Source organism: Anopheles marshallii, chromosome 2 (genome assembly GCF_943734725.1).
Source record: "Anopheles marshallii chromosome 2, idAnoMarsDA_429_01, whole genome shotgun sequence".
NCBI classification, from domain to species: domain Eukaryota; kingdom Metazoa; phylum Arthropoda; class Insecta; order Diptera; family Culicidae; genus Anopheles; species Anopheles marshallii.
In genome coordinates this window covers 49,810,990-49,820,742 of record NC_071326.1, presented here as the reverse complement: position 1 = coordinate 49,820,742, position 9,753 = coordinate 49,810,990, and the positions used below count along the sequence as shown (strand labels likewise).

Here is a 9,753-nt window from a genome sequence, read left to right as displayed (position 1 = left end):
TCTCGTCTTCGGCATCGTGTAAATACAGTGCAGTTCAAAAGGATAAGCTTGTGCGCTTGCTACTAACATTTGCTTTAAATGACGTGAACTAAATAGGGAGCTACAAAAACTATTCGTGTGATAAAAAGGAAGGCACGAACCCTAATTACGGTTCCTACCTTTCACCCCCTACCCCGTATGTTCCCCAGAGAAGAAGTGAACCTCGGATGTGCTGCTTTAGAATTTTGTTCCATTTTTCTTTTTGTAAATAGCATCTTCCCAATCGATCGAAGGATCGTTGTTAATTTAAGTAAAATCCTCCATATGTACGTTTTTAATGGGTTGATGAAACGGTTCTAGTGCTATAGTTTCGCGATTGGGTTTCTTTACTACACAGCTGTTTGATTTTACTTGTTCGGATCTTTCTTTGTCCTTTTATCCACTTACGTTTCCATATCTTACAAAACCATATCCTGTTGAAAGTATTGCATTATTGCTTTCAAAACCTTAAGAGAAGATCAAAATGAGGGGGTTTTGGTTGGGTAGCATGTGTGCTGGGAAACAATACAAGCCATATCACGTATGTCTGGCGGAACGCCTGTTATGCTAGAAGTGTTTTAGCAATGGTACGCAGGACATTTGTTTTTTTTTTTGCGCAAATGGTTCGATAATACTGATAACAGAGCCCAAGTGTCAATAACAACATCAACGAGCTCTCAGGTGCGTGCGTGTGGAAGATGAAACTAATGTTTTTAAAAATCATCGAAAGAGAGTGAGAGACAGAGAACGAAAGAGAGAGAGAGAGAGAGAGAGAGAGAGAGAGAGAGAGAGAGAGAGCAACTCCCCCGTGTCAGATGCATTTAACGAAGAAACACTATAATGTTGCAAAAGTCATCGCACATGCTAGAAAGCAGCCCCCCCAGCATGATTGAAACCAAGGTCTCAATTACTGAATGGCCGAAAACGACAATAGATAGCATATGTGTAGGGTAGAGAAATTTCATGTGTGAGAAGAACGATAGTGCACACGCACGCACGCACGAGTGTAGTTAATGAAACTGTAGTATAAATGCGCGTACCTTAAAGTAGATTTTAACTGCGATTTGAAAGTGCTACGCACGAGCTGTAGTGAGAAGGAGCAAGCAGTGTGCGTATAGCCACCGATTAAAGGATAGAGGAATAGTTAAGTGAGGTGTGATCCTGCACGGTGTGTACGTATGTGGATCAGGATCTCCATGTGTGGAGTGCGGTGTTTTTTTTTTGTTCCCCTTCCGTTCCCCTTACCGTTGAGTACTATCAATCTTTTAAGATAAATATAAAGAATCATCAAACCCTGATAATCGGTCTGATCGTACAGGAGAAAAACAAAAAGCTAATGTGGTGATGGGGGTTGCTGTGGCATACCACCTAATGGTTGGGCCACGACTGTAGTATGATGTGCAGTTTTCTGTTTTTTTCGTTTTCTACCTATCTCTTATCTTTCTAACACCTGATTCAAACGACAAACACAACACATGGCAAAGCGATAAGATAAATATGTGTGAAAATTGCTCTTGTGGTATGACTGTGCACAACAAATAATCACAAGCAGCGAGAATAATTTTACAATAAAAGAAGGAAAATTAGCACTGCGAGAGATAGGTACAGATTGAACGCATGTTTTGTGTAAATGTGAGGAAAAATGGCGTACGTGCATCACGGCGAGTGCAAGGGCAGAAGAAAAACGATAATGATGAAGACACCACTACAGCACGTTGGTGTGATACAGGTAATTGAAGAATCGTTCGTTTCGTGTTGCACTTTTGCTTCCCCTGACCGGAAAGTAATTAGTCTTAAAGTTCCATCGTGAACGTACACATTACATGCATATATATCTAGAGAGAGAAAGAGAAGGAGAAGAAGCAAACAACCAAAATGCTAGTCTTATTTGTTAAGTTCCGTAAGAAATGTAAGGGCCGCGAACTACGACACAGCAACATGCTGGCACTAGTGTGTAATAACAACTGTAATTACTACTGCTATTACTATTTTTAATATTATTATTGATCTAATTATTACCCTTCGGACGTAAGTGAAAATTAAAACGAGAAGAAAAAAAAATCAACACCTACACAAATATAGTGAAAATAAATAGAAATGCAAAAAGCATGTCATTTGTGAAAAAAATTAACCAATCGACTTTGCCTTCTCTTTACCGTAGCATTTAAGCATCGTTTGAGAAAACAGCACGTCTTGCACGTTTCGTGTAGATATTCCCAAACTTTTAACAGTTCTATTAGGGTTTTCTTTGTTGTTGTTTAGCTTCCATTTGCCTTAAACTAGTGATAGTTTTTGGTGACCTAAGCTGTGGCTGTGTTGTACTTGAAACGGATATCAAGACTATCTAAATATTGCCATGTAGGTACTTCTGAACTCTATTTCATCAATGAGTGCAAACTATTGGCGTGGATGAAAAATCCTAAACTTGCCGTATGACTAGGTTCATCAGTTCGTCGGTTTGTTTGCTCTCATCAATGGAAAATTAGTCTTTCATCGTGACAAGGTGAAACTAGGATTTCAACGCTGCTTCCATGTTGATAAGATTCGCACACTTCACGTACAAAATTTGATCAACCCTCAGCGCTGATGAAGTGAATGTGTGTGCGCCCTGATAACCCGGAGCTTAGTCACCGGTGGTAGGTACTGGTCACGGTTACTTACTCAAGACAGAACAAAGCAATTGGAAAGTACCACAATAAGCAAACCATCGAAATGTTTCCGTGGTTGAGGGAACAAATGCGTTCATATCTTATCAGCAATTTCAGTCCAATCGATAATGAGACCCTATCCGTCTGTGCGGGAAGCACTATCCGTCCACTAGAAATATCTCTCGGTCTGGTTGACATTGTTGAAGGAATGAGTAATTATTCGCTTTTGTTTTTTTTTTAAATTTCTTATATATTTACTGCACAAAATTTAGACCACTTGTGTTTGTAGTGCCGATAAAGAAGATGTGAGGAATGGGCCATACAACTGAGCAAATAGAGCATCATTTTCACTACAATTTTTAGTCATTCAATCAGTAGAGTATAGGGATCAAATGTAGTGCAGGAAAAGACGCGAATTGTAAGTTAATTATGAGAGGAAGAAAGAAAAAATGTCAGTACACAATATCAAAACTGGAATTGTAAAATAGAAAAGAGCGGAAAATCATCGTCTTAACGCTGTATAAGATTCGAATTCAAATAAAAAAAGACAGATAGATAAAGGAAAGGAGAAGAAACCATGGAAGAGTATACATTTTTGTGATGGATCTGCGCGAAGTCAGTTGTCGTTGAGTGTGAACAGATGAAGGCAATGGAAAGTAAAGAAATGTTTGGTTGAAATCACTACATAGAGTCGTCAGTTTCAACTGATTCGTAGATGTAATTCAATAAGCATTTCGTTTAAGAAAGATGCGGGTTCCGAAAACCATTGCTCATCGTACAAAACTAAATTGTTGTCAGTTTAGTTTCAACATTTTGCTTGCATTCAAGTCAAACCAACGACACGCATAGGATAACACATAATTCTTTACTAATACCTAAAAGTATGCCGTCTAACCAACAAGAGCTAGTATGCACATCACACGAAAGAGTACAAAATCATTTTTAAGGATGGGTAAAGGTTTGGAACAAAATTTCTAAGATATTTCGGTCACTAAGAACCCGTGCTCGCCTATACTTATTACTCTCACTGTGAACTGTCTTTTATAACCGTCATATATGACATTTTGAATTAGCTGTCACAAGATTGCTACAACCGAGAGATGCTGCCTTTCTCCAATTAAAAACATTTTACTAATTCCCAAAGTTACCCATAAAAGCGATCGAATGATGAGAAAGGACAAATGATAATGAAATATGATACACTTTGCCATAGTTTTGCTCGTGCGCGAGGGAGTGAATTTCTTCGAATGAAGACCAAAAAATAAAAACACTACTGGCTGTATAAACCTTGAGTGTCGCATGATTCAGCATGATCCAACCGCTTGAACATCCAGTCCAACCGCTTGTACAAACCAATTCCCACACCAAAAATAAATCGTTTTGCATTTACTGAACCACTGAACAGAAGAAAATTTCAAAACCCGTGAATTGCTGTGTTCGTGTTATATCTGTTCCAACAGGAAGGGCGTATTCTAAGGTATCAGAGTTTTTTCTAACTTGATGGGGCAAGAACAGGGAGTGAGAAAAGTAGCATAATCGTTAAAAGACAGCAAACATTTAGTGCCAACGTGAACGGGTCTCAAAAACGCATGTGCTTATCATTCTACCGGCAAATGTTTTGATGTCGTAATAGACTGTATGGGAGGAAACGATCTCACAATTTGTGAAATCAAACTGATAGCTCTATTACATGTCATACTTTACAATTCCTCTTCAATCGACTGCAATTATGCGTAATAATCCCATCACAGGCGTCTGGTTTTCTATGGCTTAAACTGTTATCATCATTTAATTTACATACTTACATGCTCAAAGCGAGGATCTATCCCACCCATTCATCACCCACACGGTCTACGAAGTGAGCTGCAATCTAATCTGTTCTTTCGATTATCACACCATATACGCTACTCACGGTAGTTAGCCTACAGACCGATTGGTCCTGATCGTTGGTAGTTCGGCCTGGACAGTGCGATAAGCAAGACCGAAGCAAACAAAAAGTTCTATGCAAACATGGCCACACTAGCTTCGTTGTCGAAATTTTGCACATATCTTGCAAAGCCCACGGTACACACGGTAAGCAAACAATTCCGCTAATTATAAACGCTTAGATTAACGTTAGATTAACGCTTTGCGTTTTCCCTCTCGTTTCCAGTGCTTCCGTGTTCCCAAGCGCAACCTGAATCTTTTGGAATACCAAAGCAAGAAGCTGTTGGAAGAGAGTGGAGTGGCGATACAAAACTTTCGCATACTTGAAGGCAAAAAGGATGCTGAAGTGTTGCAAGATTTTAGTACGTATAAAAGCTGCAGTTTGCCCTAGATAATAAAATCGAACTGACTCGGATGGTTTGTTTGATTGATTCAGATGTGAACGAGTACGTCGTGAAAGCACAAATCTTAGCAGGCGGCCGGGGCAAAGGTCACTTCGATAATGGTTTCAAAGGTGGCGTACACATCACGAAGGAGTAAGTAACTGAATCTGGTCTGTTTTTTTTATAATCGTACGCAACGGACGTAAACTATACCTCTTCCCTTCCCGGACAGCCGCTCTGAAGTTATTCCGCTGGTCGAGAAAATGGTTGGCCACAAGCTCATAACAAAACAGACGCCTAAAGATGGTATCCTCGTGAAAAAGGTGATGGTGGCTGATAGCATCAATATTGTGCGCGAAACGTACCTTTCGATCGTGATGGATCGCGAACATAATGGCCCGGTACTGATCGCTTCTCCGGACGGTGGTATGGACATTGAAGCGGTAGCGGAAGAAACACCCGATCGTATCAAAACAATTCCGATCCACATAACCAACGGAATCTCGCGTGAGCAGGCTGTCGATGTTGCACGGTTTCTCGAGTTTAAGGACGCGCTCGTCGAGAAAGCTGCGGACGAAATCACAAAACTGTACGGTCTCTTCACTAAGGTGGACGCGGTACAAATTGAAATCAATCCACTAGCGGAAACCGATGACGGACGGGTCATTTCGGTTGACGCAAAGCTTAACTTCGACGATAACGCTCAGTTTCGGCAAAAAGACATTTTCGCTATGGAAGTACATGAAGACACCGATCCGAAGGAGATTGAAGCTTCAAAGTACAATCTCAACTACATCGCGATGGAGGGCAATATCGGTTGTCTCGTGAATGGAGCCGGGCTTGCGATGGCCACCATGGACATAATCAAGCTAAACGGTGGAAGTCCGGCCAATTTCCTGGACGTCGGTGGTAACGTTAAGGAAGAACAGGTGCTAAAGGCTTTCCAAATCCTTACCTCGGATGCGAATGTGAAAGCGATTTTGGTGAACGTGTTTGGTGGTATCGTAAACTGTGCTACTATCGCTAATGGTATCGTGAACGCTACCAAAACGATGAACCTGCAGGTGCCACTAATCGTTAGGCTGGAGGGAACGAACGTCCAGGCAGCAAAGAAGATTCTGGAACAGTCCGGACTAAAGATTGAGTCCGCGTATGATCTTGATGAGGCAGCGAAGAAAGCAGTTCAATCTATTTGAGCGGTCCGAGTGGATCGGATGGCAACCAGTCTTCCGAATGAGCCTTTCCATGTAACGCTAAAGAGGGTTCGTCGGAAATGCTCTGTTTAAAGAGCGATGTGTGTTGATTGGATGTAGGAGGAAGGGTGCTTGGGGCGAAACAACGATTAGTGTTGCATTTGGTTTTAGTTTAAATAAATTCTTTTTACAAAAAAATACTGCCTCTCATGTTATTTGGGCGTTTATTGTAGCATAATGGATCAAATTTCAAAGTCAATCACAGGCTTTTGCCATTTTCGCTGCGCCAAGCAATTTATTTAATTCACATTCCATAACAGTTCAAAAAAAACGACAACGGTTAATAAAGTATAATATACACAGTAGATTGTGTTTCCTTAATGTATTCTTTGACGCAGTGCGTTGCTTCATCGAAATCCAATTCAAAATTTACTTGCTAAAAATTCATCCTATTTCCTTCACGTCGAAAAATCCTGGACATCGAAGGCACTTAAATATATTATTCGAATATCTCTCCTAGGAACACAACCAGTTATGAGTGTCAATCCACTTAAGTGCTAGGTGAGCAATCTAGCATCTAAGTTCAAACATATTAAATATCTGCCCTAAGGAATCACTTCCTTTCGTTTGAAGGAAATTGTTCAAGGTAACGTAAAATTACTTTGGCCAGTTTATTAATAACCAGTATTTGCGAGCGCCGCACTTGGGGTGCTTGTTGCGTGCTTCAAGAAACAATTATAATGGAAAGAGTTGAATGTTAAAGTCGATAGAATTTAAGAATGAACTATAGACGAATTAATTTCGTTTCGGTCGTGACCATCTTATTAATGCTCCATGAGCTGTAAATTTAAGTGTGCAAAGCGTACCGGTGGGAAAAAAAATTATAACAAGCCTCCAATTGCCTACCACTGTCGTCTTCCTCCGAATCTTTCCCGTTCCCCTCGACCACCTCGACCACCACCTCCACGGTGGTCTCGGCGGGCTTCAAACCGTTTCGACATGTCGCGCACCTCACTCGGCACCTCCTGATTGGCCTCCTCCATGATCTTGATCAGTTCAGCTGCCACTGCCCAGTCGGAGCGGGTCATAAAGCTTAGCGATATACCGCTACGCCCAGCACGGCCAGTACGTCCTACACGGTGCACGTACTCCTCGATGTTGCGCGGAAAGTCGTAATTCACCACGTGCGTTATGTCCTCTATGTCAAGTCCTCGGGACGCAACGTCAGTGGCAATGAGTATGTTTACCGCGCCCGATTTAATGTCCTCTAGGGCTTGCTCGCGATCAATTTGCTCCCGATTGCCGTGAATCGATTGGCATGGGATGTTGGCCAAAATAAATTCGGACGACAGATCGTCGGCACGCGTTTTCTTGCCACAGAATATGATCACTTTATCGGTTGGCTGCATGTCCCGGATAAATTCGTTAATACGATGTAGCTTATCTTCCTCATCCATTACCTCAACCAGCTGCGTAACCGTATGCGTGGCTGCCAGATCAAGCGTACCGATATACACCTGTATCGGATCATGCATGTAGCTTTGTGCGAGCCGGCGCACACCATCGGGCCAAGTAGCGCTGGTCATAACGGTCTGCCGGTCTGGGCGTATGTCCAGTAATACTTTACGGATCTGGGGCTCAAATCCCATATCGAGCATACGATCAGCTTCGTCCAACACGAGATACGTGATGCTCGACACATCCACCACACCTTCCTGCACGAGATCATTCAAACGACCCGGTGTGGCAATCAGTATCTCAACGCCACTCCGGACAACGTTAATTTGCGCCCGTCGATCACCACCTCCATACAGACAGACGGCCTTTATACCACGGAACTGGTATTTCGCCACTTCTTTCTCGATCTGCAGCGCGAGCTCCCGTGTCGGCGCCAACACCAAGACATTGGGTCCTCCACGGCTACCCCGCGGAAGCGGTTGTCCCTCGATATGAATGAACGCAGGCAACAAAAACGCCAACGTTTTGCCCGTGCCTGTCTGTGCGATACCGATGAGATCTTCGCCCTGCAATAGTACAGGCCAAGCTTGTGCTTGAATCGGAGAAGGTTTGCTAAAATTCTGTTTATGCAGTTCTTCCATCAAGTCTGGAAAATCTCCAAACGCATGATGAAATTCAACCACCGGGTTCGGAATTGGATTCTGTTTACCAGTCTCCTGCTTAAAGGTGCGTTCCACAACGATGTTGTTATTCGCCTCGCGAAATGCGGCTACTTCGGCCGGGCACATTTGCGCTACTTCATCTCGCTCATTGTAGAACGACTTCACGAGCGCCGGGCACTTGGCCCATCGTTCCTTGGCAGCTTCGTCGGCCGCTTTGTTCAGAGATGCCCAGTCGATGATTTCATCATTTGTATCATGCTGATCGGAATACAATGAATGATAGCTTTCGCGATAAGCGTTGTTCGACCGACTACCCGAGTCGTAAAAATCACGACCACGATCACGATCACCACCATGAGAACTATCGCTTGTTTTGTACCGATCTCTTCCGCCGGCACTGTCGTAACGGTTACTACGATCGTCACGGCTATGTCGATCATTTGACGAACCACTGCTGAAGCCAGAACGAGGAGGCCGAGCAGAGTCCGAACCGCGCGATCTTTCCGTTGTAGTACCATTCATGATGTCCTGCACAGCTTTATGAGCAGCTTTTACGTTTTCTGGGTCGCCGGAAATGGTAATAGTTCCCATGCTTCTATCGTCCCGATTATTATCTGCAAGACACAAAGATTTTGTGGATAGAAGTTTTGTGATATATTTTGACAAATAGCAACCCTTTCGTATCCCCTGACCTTACCAACTTCAATGCGTGCATTGGTTCGTGTTCGTAAATCTTGAATGGTAGCACCTCGTTTTCCAATTATTTTGGGTATATAATGGCTTTGTACTTGAAACCGAACCCTATCGCCATTGGACGACACTTCATCCCGTGAACGTTTCTCACGGCGGTAAGAATCCTTTTCTGTGCGGTATGGTTTGTGCGAAGGTGCTTTCAGTTCCGGTTCTGGTTCCGGTTGCGAAACATCGGAAGACCTATTCACTGCTACGGACTGCGTCTGGGAGATTTCGTCATCCCAACACTCGTCGCTCCACATTGCACTTTTTCTTTTGCGTATGTTTCGTTTTCAACCCGTACCTTACTCTGTTGCGGTCCGGTGTAGCTTCACAAACGGTATTGACATTAGCCGCACTGGCAACAATATAATCAAATCTTTCTCGCCGACAAATTTAATCCATTAAAGGCCACTGATATTTGTTGGCCGAACTTACGAATGGCGGCACAATGACCACCACAGTCGATAGTGTAGTTATTGCACGTCACGTTTTTCGTTTTTTGTTTCAATTCCCGGAATCGCAAGGTTGCAGTTCTACAGCCGCCACATTCAATGCGTTTAGGCACAGTGTCACAGACGAACATTCAGCGACATGCGATTTGACAGGTTGTCATTTTGCGAAATGAGCTCGTTCAAATATTAACCGTCAAGTAAAAACAATCAAAATCTTGTCGGAAGTTTCAAGTTTTTATCGGCATGATTATTTCAATATAAATGTTAAACAGTCGGGA

The 9,753-nt window shown here is 42.8% G+C and overlaps 2 protein-coding genes across 2 annotated transcripts; one reads left to right on the top strand and one right to left on the bottom strand.

Moving 5' to 3' along the window:
- The first annotated feature begins 4,676 nt into the window (after positions 1-4,676).
- On the top strand, positions 4,677-6,171 carry LOC128719937 (succinate--CoA ligase [GDP-forming] subunit beta, mitochondrial). Its single transcript, XM_053813580.1, has 4 exons — positions 4,677-4,739; positions 4,819-4,954; positions 5,029-5,128; positions 5,208-6,171. The coding sequence occupies exons 1-4, from the start codon at positions 4,677-4,679 to the stop codon at positions 6,169-6,171; spliced, it is 1,263 nt and encodes a 420-aa protein (XP_053669555.1).
- An 899-nt stretch (positions 6,172-7,070) lies between these two features.
- On the bottom strand, positions 7,071-9,283 carry LOC128707092 (probable ATP-dependent RNA helicase DDX43). Its single transcript, XM_053802039.1, has 2 exons — positions 8,986-9,283; positions 7,071-8,902 (listed from the first exon to the last, which is right to left on the bottom strand). The coding sequence occupies exons 1-2, from the start codon at positions 9,281-9,283 to the stop codon at positions 7,071-7,073; spliced, it is 2,130 nt and encodes a 709-aa protein (XP_053658014.1).
- Between the last annotated feature and the right edge of the window lie 470 nt (positions 9,284-9,753).

Excerpts from the sequence above, each read along its gene's own strand:
- LOC128719937 (XM_053813580.1), top strand. The coding sequence starts at position 4,677 with ATGGCCACACTAGCTTCGTTGTCGAAATTTTGCACATATCTTGCAAAG. Across the intron at positions 4,740-4,818 it reads CAAAGCCCACGGTACACACG|TGCTTCCGTGTTCCCAAGCG; the intron begins GTAAGCAAACAA and ends TCTCGTTTCCAG. Across the intron at positions 5,129-5,207 it reads GGCGTACACATCACGAAGGA|CCGCTCTGAAGTTATTCCGC; the intron begins GTAAGTAACTGA and ends CTTCCCGGACAG.
- LOC128707092 (XM_053802039.1), bottom strand. The coding sequence starts at position 9,283 with ATGTGGAGCGACGAGTGTTGGGATGACGAAATCTCCCAGACGCAGTCC. Across the intron at positions 8,903-8,985 it reads CAATGCACGCATTGAAGTTG|ATAATAATCGGGACGATAGA; the intron begins GTAAGGTCAGGG and ends TGTGTCTTGCAG.